At 34.7% G+C, this 20,231-nt stretch overlaps 1 protein-coding gene across 19 annotated transcripts; it reads left to right on the top strand.

Moving 5' to 3' along the window:
• The first annotated feature begins 7,543 nt into the window (after positions 1–7,543).
• MED31 (SOH1 family protein) lies at positions 7,544–19,964 on the top strand. Of its 19 annotated transcripts, none has more exons than XM_088950955.1 (10): positions 7,544–7,721; positions 7,830–7,878; positions 8,911–9,055; positions 9,695–9,790; positions 10,163–10,285; positions 10,488–10,585; positions 16,616–16,712; positions 16,932–17,010; positions 18,618–18,922; positions 19,642–19,964. In XM_088950955.1, exons 5-10 carry the CDS (start codon positions 10,242–10,244, stop codon positions 19,652–19,654), a joined length of 636 nt encoding a protein of 211 aa, XP_088807081.1. In that variant the 5' UTR covers positions 7,544–7,721; positions 7,830–7,878; positions 8,911–9,055; positions 9,695–9,790; positions 10,163–10,241; the 3' UTR covers positions 19,655–19,964. The 19 variants fall into 19 exon arrangements, with proteins under 19 accessions (XP_088807081.1, XP_088807083.1, XP_088807079.1 ...); XM_088950957.1 differs by lacking the exon at positions 8,911–9,055 and adding an exon at positions 8,412–8,520 and having other exon boundaries at positions 7,584–7,721; XM_088950953.1 differs by having other exon boundaries at positions 7,584–7,721; positions 8,903–9,055.
• Positions 19,965–20,231: the final 267 nt, after the last annotated feature.

The following is a 20,231-nucleotide window of genomic DNA, read 5'->3' on the forward strand; positions in this document are numbered from 1 at the left end:
AACATAAATTCCCAAAAAAAAAAAGTTATGTATCATGAATAATACTCCTATTTCTCTTGGAAATTATAAAAGTCATAAGAATTAAATAACTTTATTTAATTTTGTAATTCATGTGAAGATGTTTCCAATGCACCATTACTAAGGTACTTTGTTTCGGTCATGAAAGTTAAATTCAAATATCATCTATTATATATTATTGATGTTTATTTGCACATGTGCATAGCATGTGCTCATAATATTTATAATTTTTTTTTTCAATATCACCATATCAACATATCAGTTTTGGTGCAAAGCTTAATATAGTTCCTAATTACTATATTTTAGAATACATTTGTACCCTAAGAATCAGCACGTATGGCCCATTTAAATCAGGTCGAACCATGCTTTGACCGTTATTTGCCTCTTCACAACTTAAACAAATTAAATGCTTGAAATATGCTTTCCATATTTCCATGTTTTCTAAATGAAACATGGAAACTACCATCTCAAAGATTGAAGACTACACAGTTTTTTTCATATTTTCTAAATGAAACATGGGTTTGAAGAGAAAAATACATATATCATTACCATCTCCAAGATGGAAAACTAGTTTCAGTTCTCTATGAATAGAGGCATATTAAAAAAAAAAATGATAAGACTTAGCAACACCACATGGTAAATGTTCCACAAGTTTGTGAGTTGTTGATATTATCATACCTACATAATACCATGCCCTTCAAACCTTTTTGTCATTTTACATAACATCACACCTACAAGAGTAAATTGTTGAAAGATGAGAATTTGACCCAATGGATCTTTTATGTGGAGAACCTACTGATGCAAGGAAGTTCTTCGAGCTCGGATCTCCAGCCCACAAAAATCCTATCCACGTCTGCCCACATGGCACTACAGCTGTGCATTGAAAACATCTTCAGTATCTACATGTCATCATTCATGGGGAGATGTTCCCAATGTACAGGTGTAATATCATGTGGGGAGACGTGGATAGGATTCTTATGGGTAGACTAGGAGTCAATTCTTCTTTGCTGGATGGCCAGGGTGATTTGGTTTAGAATTTATTACTTGGCATGTGAACCGGTTCTCTGTCCCAAGAAATCCCTTTTAGGGATTATTGGATATTGTGGGTGGTGGAGGAGAGATCATGGCCAAATAGAGATTGTTTTAGTCTTACTTAGTGTGGTATAACAATTCTATGGCATATTTGAATTACAAAATGCAATTGTATTTGATAAAAAGGTAACCAATCCAATTTCAATGATTGTAGCAGCCTAAGCACTAATCTCGGTCCTCGTGAATTGCAAGCAATTTTTTTAAGAAATGATTAAAGTGTTTTTCCACAATGGAAAATTGAACAGGCATATTATTAAGCATTGATTCCCCTAATTCCTAAGAGAGACAACCTGAAGACTCTTGAACATTCACTATACAGGAAAATGGGGCTATAGCTACGGTAAAAAAATAGTAGCTAAAACATGGGATATGACCATGGATAATTCGATGTTCGTGGCAAAAAGTTGAGCTTTAGCTACAAATAATTTGTCTATGGTTAAAAGTTATTCTATTTATGGATAAAAGATATTTATAGCCACAGTTATAATGCATCCGTGGCTATAAGTTATAAAAATAGAAATTGATTTATAGCTATGGTCATTTTGTTCGTGGCTAAAAAGCTATTTATCACCATATCTAGGGATAACTAAATTTCCATTGCTATAACTACAAAGTTAATCATCTTTAGCTACAATCATTTTATTCCTAGCTCATAAATAATAATCATATAATATTCATTTAAAATATTTTTATTTATTAATTATTTTTTATAGTAAATTAATAATTAAGAATTTATTAAAGTAAATGAATATAATTAATAGATTATTAGCTCATTACTATTACATAACAATAATAATTAATGATTGCTATTTAATAATAATTAAACTAGAAAATAAATTATTAACAATTTCATAAGTACATTAATAAAAAGATAATAATTTCTAAAATAGAAATAAATAAGTATTGATTAATTAAAATTAATCATCAAAAATTAATTTAATTATTTAAGTAAATTAATAATTAATATAAAATAATAAATGAAATATGAAGAATCACTAATAGTAAATTAATTAATTACTTATGAATGAAAATAATATTGAAAATTAAACTAAATTATTTAAATTCATAAATAAATTATTAATAAAGTAATAGTTATACAATATAGACAAATAAGTATTAATTATTATTTTATTAGTTAAATAAAAAAAAAAAAGCCAAAACCATCCACCAAATTGGTCAAACCCAAGAACTAATGAATTGGTCTTGGGTAACTTTTTTGCTACCTATGTGTTTTAAAGTATGAAGGCACCTTACCCTACTATTTTTGCCATAAAAATAAGGGTAATCATTTTAGCTAGTTGGGAAATTTCGCTCTTGGATCTAGATTTTGTGTTTAAGACCTGGCCAAGGTTCAGGCCCTCATTAGAGCCCCAAATTTTAGGGTTGGGCATATGCCTAATACTTTAATCCCACCTTGGGATTAACTTGACCCACATATATTTAACTATATGTATATTATAGATAATATATATGTTATTTTATATTACATAGAAATAGGGAAATCAATGGGTCAGGTTCGACCCGACAAACCCAATGGTCATGAACTGATTAGGTTGGTTATGGTTCTAGGAATCAGAACTGATGAGTTGACTCCAGTTTTGGATTTATTGTCCTGATTTTATCGGTTTGGAATTGGTTCCACTTAGTCCTAAACCAATTCAAACCCAACCCAACTATATATATTAAATGCATAATACATTAAATAAATTAATATAATATAGAATATTTTTTTGTATATTTATTACAATCGGGTCCATTCAATCAAACCTAATTGTCTCGAGAACCAATTGATTTGGTTCCAGTTCTAAAAATTACATACCCTATTGGGCCTGGTTTAGTTTTGGGTCCTTAGTATTTCTTGTTGGGTTAACCAATTTCTTGTCCACATGATTGTTCAGGTAATCCAAATTTCATATAAATAAAAGGGTAATTGTCCAAAACTCACCATGACTTTTCAACATTTCTCTTTAACCCACCATAGCTTTTCAAAACATCTAAAACTCACCATATCACTAACTTAACATTAAATTACCATTTTACCCTTCAAATAAATAACAAAAAATTCAAGACGCGTATGAGAAAGCATCTGCCCTGTCTTTGGGCATGTACAGTGACCTTCTTCCATCCACCAAGAAATCGGCCATTGATCATATGTCTGCCCGGTGGGAGATTATCAATGGATCTCTCATCAAATCCAATGGTATTGGGCAGCAGAAATCCTTTGGAATTGTAAGGAAGGTCTCCCCAATTAACCATGCAATATAAATAAAATAATACAATGACTTAGGCCCCATACAACCAAGAGATCCTTAAGGAAACCATGTGCCTTGCATGTAAGGTGGCTCCACTCTTACATGTAGGATTAATACTCTTTAGTTTTCCTATTTTTTTCTCTTTTCCTTCATATCTATTCTGGCTAGTGGAGGGTACCCCCAGAGGATATATATTTTGAAACTTAGGCCTTTCAAAATAAGAATATAGGTGTCAATGAACCAGGTTTAGGTTGGAACCAATCTAAATTAAAACCAATTTGAACAGATTGGATGGTCCAAAATTCTGACCAATAACTGCTCAAGGATGACAAAAATCCGAGAGGAAAAGTTAGAAGCAAGAGGCCCACTAAGGAAGAGGAAGAACTTAGGATCAGAATTATCCGTGTAGCACATTTATAAACAACTAGCTCTATGATACAAAACCAATCAAACATAGATACAAAACCATCAACCAAATTTAACAAATTTGTAGTCAATAATATAATCCTAAATGTGTCATGTAGTTGTTTCCAAAATCAATCACTTGAGAATCTCAAGCATCTAGCCTAGAACAAACATCAATCACATGAAACCAGACCTTACTATCAAGTCTTCTACATGTCTCATTTACAAGTTTTTTTTTTTCCTGATAAAGTTCTCATTTAGTTATGTTCCTTTAACTTTTAACTGATCTTTGTATCCCATGTTGTTAGGCATCTCTTATGAAGAGACTAGAATAAACTATCCTCAAATAACCGCTCCCCAACACAAGATAGACCTCATCACCCCTCCCCCCGAATCATATGTCCATTCATGAATTCATGAGCCTCAATCTCCAATAGCCTTCTTTCATTCATCATTAACTAATTCAACCCCCCAATCCCCCAACCCCCACAAAAGAAAAATGAAAACTTATTATAAATCATTGAAATGCTTGTTTTCATTTTTATGTCACTTCAATCCAATAAAGAAACTTATATTCTTAGCATCATCATAGCCATGACTTCACCATGTTATTCTAAATCAACCACCGATTGGTGAAGGAGTTATGTTCACAGGTGCACAATTATCAAATTTTAGATTTATAACTCCCTGTTGTGCATGCCAGCCAAGAGGGCTTAGTTGGTGCACTCCTAGATTCTTTTCTACCATGCATTTCCTTTACGAGCCTCTCATGGTCAGGACCAACATTGGGTAATGCCTCTTTTTCTTCATCCTTCTATATATAATACTCTTTTTTCTATATTTAATACAATACATATCAGTTCCCCCAAAATATAAGATGGAAGAAAAGAAAAGGGTAAGATTTTGGAACACAAAGTTTCTTGGCTACAATACCTTAACATAATCGGTCACTTTAACTAGTAGATCAGTGGAACTACTAGAAAGACAACAATCTCTCTATGGTCCTACTTTTGGGCAGGGCTAGGCATAAATCAAAAACCTGTGCGCAAGCCCAAGATTTGTAGGCTTCGCTGAGTTGATTTTTTTTAGTCAAACACCCCTAGTAGGGATGATGATGAGCCAGGTTTTAACAGGGTAGCAATGATGTTTATGGCTTCCCAAGCCCAACATGTGTGCGGTCTGGCATTCGGGCTTAGTTGTATTAGAAGAGTCTGGATCTCCTGTCCACGAGAATTTTATCCGTATTTATCGCAGTCATACATAGAGAACATATCATCCTCTACATAGTATTATGTATGGGAAAATGTTTTCAATTCACAGGAGTAGTGTATTGTGGGTAGGCGTGGACAGAATTCTTGGGAGAAGGAGATCTAGAGTCATATTAGAAAGCCTTAATTAATTAAAAAAATATTAATAATTAATAGAAATAGAAAATAATACAAATTATTATTATTTAAATAATTCTTATTAAAAATTAATTAAAATCATATGTAATATTTAATTAAATAGTAATTATTATTGGGGTTAATTTACCCCTACTAGGGGTTTTCAGATCAAGCAACCCTAGTAGTGATGATCATCATGAGCCAAATTTTTACAAGGTATCAATGATGTTTATGACTGCCCAAGCCCAACTCGGATGTTGGTCAGGCATTCATTCTTAATTGTGTACAAAGAATCTCTTATTAATCAAATAATGAATTACTTAATTAATTAATGGGTATTAAAAAGTCTATGTCAGGGCCCAACTCGGCCTAGGTTTTGAGCCTAAAACATAAGTCGGGGCCAAGCACTACACATGCTCGTGCCTAATTAATTAAGTCTTATGTATAAAATGTAACATAAATATAATAATTTATATTAAATATGGTATACAATTAAACTTATTTTATACATTATATAATATAAATGTCACATATATAATACATATTATAATATTTATATATGATAACATATATAACATGTATACATTATGTACAAAATATATATATATTTAAATATATGCAGGCTGGGCTTGACCTATGATCAAACAAGTTATGGTCAACATTTTTTTTTACTAGTTGTCGGATTTAGAATAATGCCATCTATGACTCAAGATCAATTTGGTTAACGTTGCGTGTAGGGATACAAGTTAGTGAATTAACCACCCAATTCTAACCTGAACTTCAATCTTACCCAACTCAATCCAACATTTTCTAGTTAGGTTCAGGCTTACTTGGCCAAAGTTGGAGCCCTAGTCATGTATTTCTTTTTGTAGTGGATTTCATGGGAATTATAATTTCATGGTCGTGCGCCCTTGATATGGCATCCACCACATAACCAAATTTATTTATTTATTTATATTTTTATATCATTAATTTAGTAAGAACTTATTTATTAAATTATTTTAACTAGTATTCTACATTTTAATTATTATTTTATTATTTTCATTCTAAAATATGTGTTAATTGTTATTATTAATTAACAATTAATAATAATTATTTGCTATTTAAGTAATTTAATAAAAGATTATAAATAGGGCCATTATATAGTTGGAGGTCTAGTCATGTGTTTCTTTTGTATATTTGTTCTTTTAATTATTATTAATTAGCAATCATTAATTATCATTATTATATTCATTAATAATTAACTATTAATAATTTATTAATCATTAATTATTTTTAAGTTTTTCATCCATTAATTATTAGTTATCCTTATAGCGCTATGGATAATTAAAATTCATAGCCACAAAAAATAATATGGCTAAAGGTTAATTATAATTTATATAGCCACAGATAATTTAAGTCCGTGACTATAACCATGAATAACTTTTAACCATGACGAAAGTGTTTTTTAACCACGAACAAATTACTCGTAGCTAAAGATAAATTTTCAGTTTCTATTCCTTCTAGCACGGATTTAATTAACCGTGTTATAAATATCCATTAGCTACGGATGAAATGGCCATAACTAAAAGGTCAATGTTTAGCTACGAGTATTGACCACGGATCTTTATATTCATAGTTACATTGTAGTAGTAATAGACCTATTTTCTTGTAGTGCATGCATTTTCAAAGCATATATGTATTCGAATTATTCAATACAAACCCGATATGAATACTTTAATCATTGAATCAAACCTTTAGGTATGTTTGGTTTGAAGGAAAAGGTAGGGAAAGCTAAGGAAACTTATACAAGATTTGCAAAGGTTTCCCTACATTTCCCTTCCTTTCCCTACTTTTCCTTCAAACCAAATACAGTCTTAGCATCTAAAATTCTTTGATTTTATTATTTTACCCATAGAAAAGGCTATTTTATAATTTTGAATACAATTTGAAGTATCTCATAAAAAATAATTTATCAAATTCAAAATACTATTAAAATAATACAAATAAAAATTATTAGAATAAACAATAATCACTAAAAATAATTATTAATTAATAAATAACACAATAAAAATTAATAAAAATAATTAATAACTATTTAAAAGTATTAAAATAATTAGTACTTAATAAAAAGTACTAATTACTAATTAATAATATTAAAATAATATGAATAAAAATTAATAAAATAAATAATAATTACAAAAAAATAATTAATAATTAATAAATAACACAATAATAATTAATAAAAATAATTAATAACTAATAAAAAATAATAAAATAATTAATATTTACTTAGCCTGCCCACTGAATGCGCCCTAAGAACGTCCCACAGCATTAATAAAAATAATTAATAACTAATAAAAAATAATAAAATAATTAATATTTACTTAGCCTGCCCACTGAATGCGCCCTAAGAACGTCCCACAGCACACAGCACATTCCAACCGTGTATTGGGAACATCTACCACGGAGGATGTTCTCCGTACGTTGAGATGTGCATATGCGACGTTTTTGGGGTGCGCTCTGTGGGGGGCAGATTTGAACTCGTTCGAGAAGAAAGGAGATTTGCCGCAGTAGGTTCTGCTCGCAGGTTCATCAGTTCTCGTTTTTCTCATATTTTTCTACGGTTTCTAGGAATTCAACATTTTCTAACATTTTCTGCTTATTTGTTTTTTCTCCATTTTCGTTGTGGTTTCAGTTAACATTCCCACTGGTGAACTCTAACCAGTGTTGAAGCAGCGGCGACGGTGAGTATTTTGGCTTTGTCTCTTTTTTCTCTGTTGTTTCATATAGCTTTTGTTATTTAGGGTTTCGACTTGTAATTTATCTTTTTTTTTTTTTTCCCTCTGTCGTTTCATATAGCATTTGTTATCTAGGGTTTCGATTTGTAATATGCCTCTTTTTTTTTTTCTCTGTTGTTTCATGTAACATTTTTTATCTAGGGCTTCGACTTATAATCTATCTCTTTTTTTTTTTTTTACCTCTGTTGTTTCATATAGCATTTGTTATCTAGGATTTCGACTAGTTGGATAAACAGCCCTAACAAGGAATAAAGCATGGAGAGAAGTAGAAAAACAAATAAAACATGGTAAAGCTAGAATATGAGATGTACAAGCATGTAGGACCAAGGAAAAAAGAGAAGAATTTGTTTTTGAAATTAAAATTGAGGATATTGACATATATTTTGTCTTGGCAAAGGTTGGATTGAATGGATATGAAATGAATTTGTTTTTAACAAGAAGTTTGTCGTCATTAAATAATTTTCCCATCTAACACTCAGATTGAGGAATGCTTCTAGGAAAGCTTCTCTTCATCAAATATATTGACATTGACTTGAGAAAGGCATCCGACGGCCCACCAAATAGACAAGGAAGAAGAAAAAGAAACATGTATTAACTGAATCTCATATCCCTAGTAAGATTTTGATTCAACATTGATAATTTGAAATTTCAGATTGACAAAGACCCCCTACCAACATGAAATTTCAGTAATGTTAACTTTCCTTCCCTTTTGCTGCATGTATATGAGTAAGGAGTACTGCTATGAAGGAAAAATTTGCGGAGATCTAGTGCACTTTGAAAACTATTCTAATGGTATATTTGGATTAGCTAGAGTGTCATGAATTGTGAACAGGATTGAGGTTGAGGGTTGATTCAATTCTGCAATTTTTTGATTCATGTCATTTGAGATATTGCTTTGGGTTCACTTTTGTTAAGATTAGGGGAGATGTGAACTTCAATGGTTAGCAAGAGTTATTTGTAATTGTTTTAGGGGAGCAGGATTATTTAGCCCACAGGAGATGTGAACTTCAATGGTTAGCAATGAAACGATGGAGGTGATTGTTCCACCTTCCGGATTTTGTTTGATCTTTGCTTTTGTTTGAATGAGAAAGGGACTCTTCGCATGCATGTTCCTGCTTTGTAGGTATCTGTTTAAATCTTCACCTCATTAGGACTTTAATTTCATTTGTTCTGCTTGCCTTATATTGTTCATTATCTGTTACTAACACAGTAGGAAACCCTAATAGCTATATTGTGCGTAAACTTAGTGTTTCCGAATCAAAGGTAGAAAGTTTGTATGGAGATCTAGGTTTAAGGTATTACCTTTTAAAAACATACTTTTTTTTTTTTAATGAGAGTTTTTGTGGAGATCTATCTGGGTTTAAGATACAGACTTAGAGAACAGGATTTTCTTCAATGAGCTTTGTGATTTTCTTTTTCTTTTTCTTTTTCTTTTTCCTTTTTTTTTTCTTTTTCATTTTGATCATTCGGATTTGAGGTTATTTATTGTGTAGGGCCTAGTGCCCTAGATTTTGCAGGTTGTAGGGTTACATACTTAATTTTTCATTACTTTCCTTAATTTTCCATACCTTACCATCTATCGAAAAAAAATTTTCATTTACTTTGCTGATGGATTATTGTCTTCTTCTTTTGAATAGATGGTGCAAATTTCTGTTTCTTGTCAAGTTTGTTTTTTCAATTGATATTACGGTTGTTGTGTTCCTTGGAATTTATGTTTTCCTTTTTTGGCTGCATGGGGCTTGTTTCAGTAGAGACTTGAGAGTAGAGACTTCAATAGTGGAGAGAAGGAAGACTATCAAAGAAACCGGTGGTTTTTGAGCTCCGAAGTTGCAGAATTGGTAACTCGGTCAACAATGAGGTAACTTGTCTTCATCATGTTCTTCCAATCACTGTTTTAAACAAGGGCTCCTTTTCCCTTGTCACTGCTTTATCAGTGACCCCGTGGGATGTTTAGCGGGGAAATTTTACCAAAGAGAAAGAAATAATAAGAGATGCAAGCCCAGAAAAAAAGTAATGCGAAAGAGGGCCCAGGATGGGGTACTGAAAAGCAACCAATCCCAAAACTGAAGCAAAATAATATTAATGATACCCAAATATATTTATGATTTTTACTAGAGAAAAGTTGCATTTCCTTGTACATTTGTACATTTGCATGTATTTGTTGCATAATGCTAAATTTCTACTTGTTTCTTTTTGGTTTATCTGCTAACCAAACATTTGTGCTTTGAAGGTTGATTGGATATTAGAGGGACTGGACTGGTAACCACTGAGTAGTTCTGATACAATTTAATTTTTGGAGTCAAGGAGCAATGGCTTCTGGTAAAGAGAGTGATGATGTCCAAACTCCTTCAATGCAAGTATCCAATTATCTTGCTCACTCCTGCAGAAAATCTTTCCTAGAAGTTATTTTTTTTAATTGTATAAGTGATTGATATTGCTATCACTCTATGCTGATTTTTTTCCACAATTGACCAAACCTAAGACCAAGCTTGCTCCCCCACCGTTTTATTATCCAAACTCATGCATAGCATTTTTCTTATTTGTTATTCATGCAGGCCAAAAAATATATACAAGGATCCTGATGATGGGCGGCAACGGTTTTTGCTGGAGTTAGAGTTTGTTCAGTGTCTAGCTAATCCAACCTACATCCATTGTATGTTATTTATTGAAAATTTTGGGAGGTCCTATTTGCATTGGCAATTGCTAGTTTGATTTATCTATGAGGCAGACAATAGATCATGCAATAAAAATGATGGATGATATGATGCTATGCTTCTATTAGAGGGGATTAGGAAACACAAATTGATAAGGTCGAATGACTTATTTTTTATTTGAAATATGACATTTTTGGATAGCCAAGGGACTCATATAAATGTTGTAACTAAAATAAGATTAGAAAAGGTTATGATGTTCTTTTCATTTCTAAGCGGTAGGCAACATTCTATGTTAATTTCTAGAAAAAATGGTCCAAGTACAAGGTTTTAAAAGTTACACATTGGTAAAAGTGGCCAGGGAAAGTACAACCTAAAAGCCTAAAAACAATTTATCAAAAAACAAAGTACAACCTAAAAACAAGGAGTTCTACATAAAACTGTAAAAGCATACATATAAATAACCATAATCTAGTAGGTGAGGCCCTCAAATAAATCATCCCCCAAGTTTTCCTTTCTAACAAGATAATCATCTCTGGAATTGGTTGATTTCTGAATCCAATTCGAATGAGGGGTTCAAACTAAACATCAAAGTGTTTATCTATCAAATTTGAGAACCAAGCTTCCTAGGGATATGCTTTTTGAATTATTCTTTATTTTTTTGAAGAACTACTACTTTTATTTTGATCAATAACACCAGCTTCATTAAATTAAAAGAAAAGAGGGAATATGGATACAAAAGGGGAGATAAAATATCTTAGCTCCCCAAAAACAGAAAACAAAGGGAACCGTTTTTTTTTCATTGTTAAAGTTCCACAAACCACTGTCCTCTGTCTTCAACCAACTAACCACCACCTTCGAATCGCTTTCCAGGATCAAACGACTAATATTGAATTCCTTTGCTCTTCGAATTCCTTCAAGCGCTGCAAGGATCTCAACCCTAAGAGACTCACCTTCTCCAATAGGGCCAGGGAATAAAGCAATAACAATCCCTTCCTCATTCCTTAAGACTCCAATCCTAGAGGGCCCTGGATTCCTTACACTATTGCCATCAAAATTCAGCTTTATAAAGCTCGAGGAGGGAGGGGACCAAAATGGACAAAGGGTCCTCTTGCATCTAGCAATGGAAGCAATCTCTTTCCAGTTTCTTAGCAAGTCATCCATAGGAAAATCTGAAAACAACTCCAAAGATTTTAGCCAGTGGACAACTCTTAGAAGGATTTGATCTAACAATTCTTCCAATGTTCTTTCCTTGTCGGAAAAAAATGCGTGAGTTTCTTTCTTCTCACAATGACCAGCATACCGCTGCCCTATTACACCTCCACATAGTCTTCCCTCACTTCCTAGGCCAATTGAAAAAAGGAGAAAACAAGCCTTGGACAGTCTCCAGAGGATATCAAGAACACCCAAAACGGGAGATAACCCACACCCAAACTGTTTTAGCAGCCTTACAAGAGACCATGAGGTGGTAGCCAGATTCCCCATCAGCTTTACAAAGAGCACATCTATTAGGAAGTAGACAATAGTTGGGTCTCTTTCTCTGAAGTAAGTCTAAAGTGTTGATTCTTTCCAGGAAAAATTCCCAACAAAAAAAACCAACCCGAGGAGGAATAGGCCTGCTCCAAATTTTCTTAATTGGAAAGGACAACCCAAAGGGGATAGGAGGCTGAGTTAAGGTTTCAAAGAATGAAGCACAAGAAAAGGTAGGGGTCCAAAATCTGGTGTCTTCCTTAGTAGGGTTTAGGAAGACAATCTCAAGGGAGGCTAGCAAAGTTACCAAGCTATCCATGTCTGTATCCCTATTTGCCCTACGCAGGCCAAGGTTCCATCCAAAGCCAGAAGTGGAGGCTGAAGGGACCAAGAAAGAAGATACAAGGAAGGAAACCAAAGTTGTTCCCAGAATTTTATTCGGTTACCAGAGTTTAGCAGTAGTGGAAGGCATTCAAAAGGCAAAGCTAATGAACATTCAAAAGCTATTTGTGGAAGGAGACTCCAAACTGGTGATTAGCTGGTTACAAGATTGGGGGGGGGGTCAAAAGCTGTGGCTTTTCAACAATGAAAGGAAGAAGACCAGGTGGCCAACCAGAGATATGGAAATAATTGTTGGGTGGGTTAAGAGATCTACTATTTCTGTAGAAGATGCCTTAGCAAAACAAGGGGTGGAGAGCGATTCATTATTTGGGGCATAACTGTATGGGATCTAATTGCATGGGGGAGAGATAAGAGGTTTTATCTCTCACAGTCTGACTGTATTTATTGAATTGTACCATCCTTCTTTCATAATTAATAAAATGTCGAGTTATTGATAAAAAAAAGAGGCAAGTTATGTCCCTGTATCTCCTGAGGTTGCTTTGGTTGAGAATAGGGGCGAGTGTGAAGGGAGTGGTGGCAAGGGGGAAAGGTTCTAACAACAGGTGGGAAGGAGGTTAAGAGAGAGGAGGGGGAGTTGGGGAGGGGGAAAGCAATGCAGGGCAGGGGTGGGAGAAAAGGGGGCTAAGAAGGGAGGAAGGAGTTCATTGTTGATTGGAGAAAGAGTGGGTGAGAGGAGAGTGGATATGTGATATGTCCGGAGCTCACATATCCCACTTAGAGTTTCCTTCTTTGTTTGGGAAGCCTGCTTAACGAAAATAAACACTTGCGACCTGATCCTGAAAAATCTTAGAGGCAGATTATGTTTCTCCCCCCATGTATGTTCTCTTTGCCTTGGCGATGGAGAGACCGCTGATCACATCCTTCTCCACTGCCCTGTCACAAGGAAGGTTTGGTGTTTCTTCCTAAACTTAGTTGGCTACATCTGGGTAGGGAAGGTGGTGGACCTCCTGTGGCAATGGAAAGGCAAAGGCTTAGGAAAAAGAGGAAGGTTATACTGGAGTACGGTGACCCAAGCAGTCCTATGGGGTATATGGGAAGAAAGGAACAATGGAACTTTTGAAAACAAAACCAGAAATGTTAAAGGCCTAACTTCTTACATAACTTTCCTCTGCAATCTTTGGGTGGTTAACTCTGAAGTTTTCAAAGGCCTTTCCTTAAATGACCTTCAGATCAACCTTCCAGCTATCCTGCAGTCCTCTCCAAGATCTGAGTCGATCATGAGAAACCTTGTTAGAGAAGATGGTGTGATGACCCTAAACTTTGACGGCAGTGCCCAAGGCTCTACTGGTCAAGTAGGAATTGGAGGTGTAATCCATGGGGAGAGGGGGATTTGCTGGGTATATAGTGGTCCGATTGGGAGGGCTGTGCTACAAAGGCAGAGGTATTTTCTGCACTTACAGGAATTCGGTTTGCCAAACAGCTAGGATTATTCTCTTTAACTATCAAAGGGGACTCTGCAAATACTATAGCCTGGCTAAGGGAGAAGGAGGGCCTTGGAGACTTCCACATCTGCTAGCTGAAGATCTTGGAGTCTATGAATGTGAATCTGGTCTGGATTCCTAGGGAGCAAAACACTGTTGCTGATAGCCTTGCAAAAGCAGGGGTTTTCAGAGGAAGCTTGTTTAGTGACATCTGTTTACCTCTGTAATTCTGCTTTAGCTGCTTTAGTTTTCAGTACATCCACTCATGTACTTCTTCCTGTTTTATCATCATTAAAAGTGGGGTGAGGCCTGAGATGAAGGGGAGAATTAGGAGGAAGCCTTTGAAGGGGAAGTCTGAAGGAAAAGAAAAAAGAAAAGGGGGGGGGTGAGAATTTTGTCATGGAATGTTCAGGGTTTGAGGGAAGACCAGGGGAGGGTGGTGGGGAGAAATCTTATCAGAAAGTTCAAGCTAGATGTGGTATGTCTTCAAGAAACAAAGCAGGAGAGTTTCGATGTGAGGGACAAGTCTGAAATTTGGGGTTCAAGTTGCGGGGATTTTCTGGAGCTTAATGGAGTTAGTCTCAATAGGGGGATTAGTGACAATTTGGGACTCTAGTGTGCATTTGAAAGTGGGATAGGTGGGGGAATTCTTAGTTTTTGCTTGTTTTAAGGCTGTAGGGGGTGTGGTGCTGGGGCACCACTCATGTTTATGGACCAAACGATGAAAGGAAGGAAGATTTCTGGGAGGAGCTGGAGGAGGTCATTTTGGATCATATGGAGAGAAAGAAATAGAAGGGTGTTTGAAGTTAAACAGTGGGAGACAGAGAAGATTCTGGCATCTTTGGAAGGCTGTCATTGATTGGGTGCACATCTTACTTAAATTTGCATGAATGAATGCCTCAGATTTGGGGTCTAATTTCTGAGATGCTATTGAAATTCAGGAATGTATTCTTGAGAGTTTTCTGTAATTTTTTTGGTGCCCTCTCAAAATTAGATTGTTTGTAATGATCCTTTTTAAATGAAAATTTCTTGTTATTATAGAAAAAATAGTCCAAATTCGACTATCCCTTTTTGAAGGATCCAAGAGCACCCCTTCAAGACCTTGGAGCAAATTCATAACAAATCTGACTAGCCCAAGTCCCAATAAAAAATTTAGCCCTTGAGATAGAAGGGGCCAAGAAAGAAGAAATAGGCTCATCCCTATGGTTGGTTGGGCATAAAGGGAGGGGAATTTTTCCTTTAGGGTTGAGTTGTCCAACCAAACATGTTCTCAAAATTTGACAATATTTCCCAGAACAAGGATTATACCTAATGGATGACAAGAACGAAGGCAGGATGGCATGAATGGATTTTCAGGGAGAAGCTCTTGTAGCTCTAGCCAGAAGTCTAGTATCCTAATTGTCAGCCACAAGCCCATGGATGCTAATGATCACCTTTGCCCATAGTTTATCTTTGTCAATTGGCAATCTCCACAACCACTTCCCCAACAAAGCAATATTCCTTTCCTGTATATCCCAAGACCTAAGCCACCAAACTTATTGCTTCTACAAACCACTTTCTAAGCAAATTGGCTAGTGTAGACCTAATTGGGGTGATCTTTCCTCCCAAAGGTAAGTGACTACTCTTCTAATATGCCAGTGTCTTTGTGAATGTTTCAATCATAGGTTCCAAAGTTTACTACCTCTTGGTTTATCCCCCAAAGGTAACACCAAATAAGGCATAGGCCATTGAGAAATCAGTCAACCACACAACCCAAAATTTTTGCTCCCTATGAGATCTCCCTTTCTTCTATATTTAACCCCACAACACAACTTTTATCAAAATTGATTTTCAGATTAGACATTTGCTTAAAAGCTTGAACAATCATCTTTAGGTTTTTCAACCATCCAACAGTACTTCCTTCACAAAGAAAGAATTGTGTCATCAACAAATTGTAGGTGAGTGGTTGGCACCTCATCTTTGCCTACTCTCCACCCATTATTAAATTTCTAGAATCAGCCCTAGAGATTAATCTTCCGAGGTGAAGAGAAAAGGGGAGAGAGAGAGATCCCTTTGTCTTAGGCCTTTGAGGGTTGGAAAATGATCCACCATAGTTTGATTCACCAAAGTTGAGTAATGGCAAGTCCTGACACAACCCAGAATCCATTTGCACCATCTTTCATGTGAAAGCCAAAAATTTTCATTACCTCCAATAGAAAACCCCAATTATACCATATCGTAAGCCTTTTCAAGGTCCAACTTACAAACAAAGCCTTTCCCTTCCAACCCCTTTCATCTCCTCAACACTTTCATTTGCGATTAAAATCTGGTCAATGACTTGCCTATCCTTTACAAATGCCCCTTGAGACTGAGATTATGGAAGGGAGGACAAACTAAGCAATCTTTCTGTTTCTTTTTTTTTTTCTCCTCTCTTTTAGTTAAGTTCTTTTTTATTTATAAAAAGGAAATGTCTTGGTATGTTTTTTAATTCCCCTAACTTATAATAAAAAATATACAATTATTGTATCTTGTAAATTGTGCTTATTATAGAAAGCCACCTTTACCAGTTGATTTTTTTTTTTAATTATTTGTTTCTGTTATACATTGCCAATATCTTAATTTTGTTACTTGGTTCTCTATGTGAACTGTTAAGTGAGTTTTGGTTCTCAAGGATTTAAAATTTTGCATTAGTACCTCCTTAATTTGCTTTCATTGGTTTTTGTTTGAGCTTTATTTGTTTATTTATTGTCTCTAATGCAGATTTGGCTCAGAACCGTTATTTTGAAGATGAAGCTTTCATAGGCTATTTGAAGTACCTTCAATACTGGCAGCGGCCAGAATATGTAAAGTTTATAATGTGAGTTATTTTTGAAAATTAATTCAAATTCTTACTTCACTTTCTCAGATTAAAAACAAATTATTTTTGTTCTTATGAAGTTCAACATTTCTTGATTGATTTGAGGTCCTAGTAGTCTAATAGTTATTTGTTCTTTGCTCATTATCACTTCCTATATTATCCATTTAGGTTAGGATTTCCTATTTAAATCTTGATACATTTTTGCTTCAATGGTTTCAGGTATCCACATTGCCTGTTCTTTCTTGAACTTCTGCAGAATTCAAACTTCCGCAATGCAATGGCCCATCCAGGCAGCAAGGTTTTACTAGGTTTCTCATCTAATTGGAAGAGTGCCCAATTTATTTACTTGTTAATTTTTCTAGAACCTGTTCAAAAGGAATAGATTGTATGGCGTTACTCACATGCAGGGAGATTTTGGGCAATCTGAAATGTGAAAGTTTCAAACAAGAATTTTCAATAGTGTAAATTTTCTTTTTGGTTTGATTTGATATTAGGAAAAGCATGATCTATCAAAAAAAGATTTTAGGAAAAACATGGGTTTCTCTGTTTAACTTTATGAATGATATAATACACATCACCACCCTTTCCAGGCCTAAGTTACTGCACAAAGGAAATGACCTTGTACAACAAGGTTGATGTGTTTGTATATTCAAGTGAAATTTGATAGACTAGCATCGAAATAACAATCATTATAGTTTCCTCCAACCATCAAAATTTATAAAGCAGATAAATATTGCAATGCAAGGTGCAATCTTAACACTACCAAGGCCAAAAGGTTGGGTTTCCTCTCATTTATGATTATTTTAGATGGGAAATTTTGTTGGTCTGCTTGATTGACAGATCCCAATCTATGGTAAATTCCATGCTTGTATGCTTAACAGGGGAAAACAAATCAAAACCCAAAATAAATGCTTTTTTTTTTAAACTGGTGACAAAAAATTATCAGAAAATGGAAGCGCCAAAACCAAAGAAACGTATTGGTATAGCCACAAACCAGCCTTAAGGTATAAAGATTGGAGATAAAACAAAACTAGAAACTATAGCAAAATAGCCCCTCTAACACTTGAGCCACTTTGTACTTGGGAATCTAATAGCTTCTTGTTGGTTAGCATTGACATCTGTTAAAAAGAAAGGAAATGCCGATTTTTGATGACTATGGAAGGTGGGTTTTAATGACTAATAAGGTCAGAAATTGGTAATGTGTGCATCCATCATTATCTGTCGGTAAGTTCTGATTGCTACCTCTTGTGGTCTTGTTGTGGATGATAGTAGTTACTATCTTTGTAAATTCTTCCTTGCGATTGTTACCATTACTACCACGAAATGACAGGTTGATTTTCCTAATTATAGAATTATTTGTTTCCATAAGCTTGGATGTCATTAACAATAAAAATAATGATTATGATTGTCCTATTTAGAGGAGACCCATTTTCAGATCTTAGTAGTGCCAGATTTGCTGTTTTCTCACGAGTAATGGTTTTTGTATTCAGTCTTGTACACTTTCTTTTCATTTTTGAACATAATTCATTTTCCATTACTGGTAATTGAAAGAATCAAAGAATGATAAATTAAATTCTTCAGCCATGAAGTTTGCATGTTCTAAAATTCTGATGAATCAAGAAATTTGGGATTTGGGATCTCCAGATATAGTAAGAAACATACAAATCTGAGCCTATGCTTACATGAATATAGTGTCAGATATGGAATTTGTACTAAAAATTGAAGTATCAGACAAGATACAGCACCCTTGTACACGTATCAAGGTATCATATGTTCGAGCAGAAAGGAATTTAAAAATTGTATTCATAGCAAATACATGCGTATATATTTTGCTTGTATGTAATCATGGCAAAAATGTCCATGTGGCCAAAGTTCTGAATATAATTCCTTTGTGTTGGAATTTAGGAGATAGCACATAGGCAACAATTCTTTTTCTGGAAGAACTACAGGAACAACCGGTTGAAGCACATTTTACCGCGGCCTCTTCCTGAACCTGTTGCTGCACCTCCAGCACCAATTCCACCTCCAGCACCTCTGCCAGCTACAAATGTTCCTGTTGCTGCTTCGCCTGCCCCTGTCCTTGTCCCAGTCCCTGCTCCTGCTGCACCTCCTGCTTCTGCCCTTTCTCCTATGCAATATGGCTTGCCACCTGGTCCTACTCTCTCAAAAAACGACCCCCGAAACAGTGGGATTGACCGAAGAAAGAGAAAGTACATTCTTTATCCTTACCAGTTCTTGATTAAATAAGTGAATGTCTTTTATTAGAAATTATACTTTTTTCATTTCTTATCAAATATGGATGCATGTACACACACACACACACACACTTTTCCATTGCAATTTTCTTTTGATGGATTAGAATAATTATTTTAAGTGAAGAGTATGTGAGAGTATACAGGAACAAATAACACAGTCCGTCTACATTGGAAGGCCAATCTGGCTATTGAAAGAGTTATTGGTATCTTTTAGGATCTTTGGATATGCTCTAAACAAGAAATTCAAGCCATAGGCAAGGCACCTAATTTCCTTGATTAATGGGACCACTGCCAAGAGTTTGAAGTCTCATCCTAAACCTTCTTTAATGGCGAGGATTTTTGGCCTTGAGGGTTTGGCACATTTCCATCTTGAAGAATTGAGGTGGTTACGGAAATGACATTAGGATACTTAAGAACTGAGCAAAAGTTAATTTGTGAAGAAGGGAAAATGCCCTTAGCAATTTGTTAGTTTAATCCTTATTCTGAAGTGTATCTTATCAATGATGGTAATTTAAAAACAAAAAAGGTAAAGGCATCTCTTTCCTGCAACTGAAATAAATTTTCTTTTCTAATTTGTTCAATTTTCCCTTTAACCGAAAAAATCAATAATTTTTCCCCTATAGATGGCCATGGGAAATGAAGCAATCTGATGCAAACCTTGTTGGTGATTACAGGAAAGAAGGTTAATTCCCTACTTAAGGTACTTGTAATATGTGAGAACGTGGTCTCTGAAGTTGATTGGGAATTTTACAGTTCATGTAAAGGTGATGAAACGAAGTTTTGAAAGTGAACGCCCTGTATTCATGGAATTAAGATGTTGAAGGCTGCTCAATGCGCAACACTCAAAATTTCAGATTCTACGGCACTCTTTTGGTTTAGCTTCAATTAATTATCATGTATCTAGACAATTGCTTTGAATGTGTTCTTGGCCTCAAAAGATGCTTCTCTTGTTTAACCTTCATATTCATACTTAGTGATGGTTACCATATTTCTGCAAGGTCTTGCAATTTGCAAGTGGTTAAGGTGAGAAAAAGGATATTCCATTTTGTACCAGACATACATTAGGGAGTTGGATCATTTGCAGGGGAAACTGAAACGATGGTTTCATGGTTTGTATAAGAAAAAAGATGATCTCCAATACTTGTATATGGAAAAAATTCCAAGTGGGTTCCATGGTTGTAGTGCCGTAGGAGTCTGCCACCCCCACTATTGTTCCAAAAAAAAAAAAAAATCTTGGAGAGTTCATATTTTTCTAGATTTTAAA

This window comes from Nelumbo lutea, chromosome 6 (genome assembly GCF_056320005.1).
Source record: "Nelumbo lutea isolate HS-2025 chromosome 6, American lotus-T2T, whole genome shotgun sequence".
NCBI lineage: Eukaryota > Viridiplantae > Streptophyta > Magnoliopsida > Proteales > Nelumbonaceae > Nelumbo > Nelumbo lutea.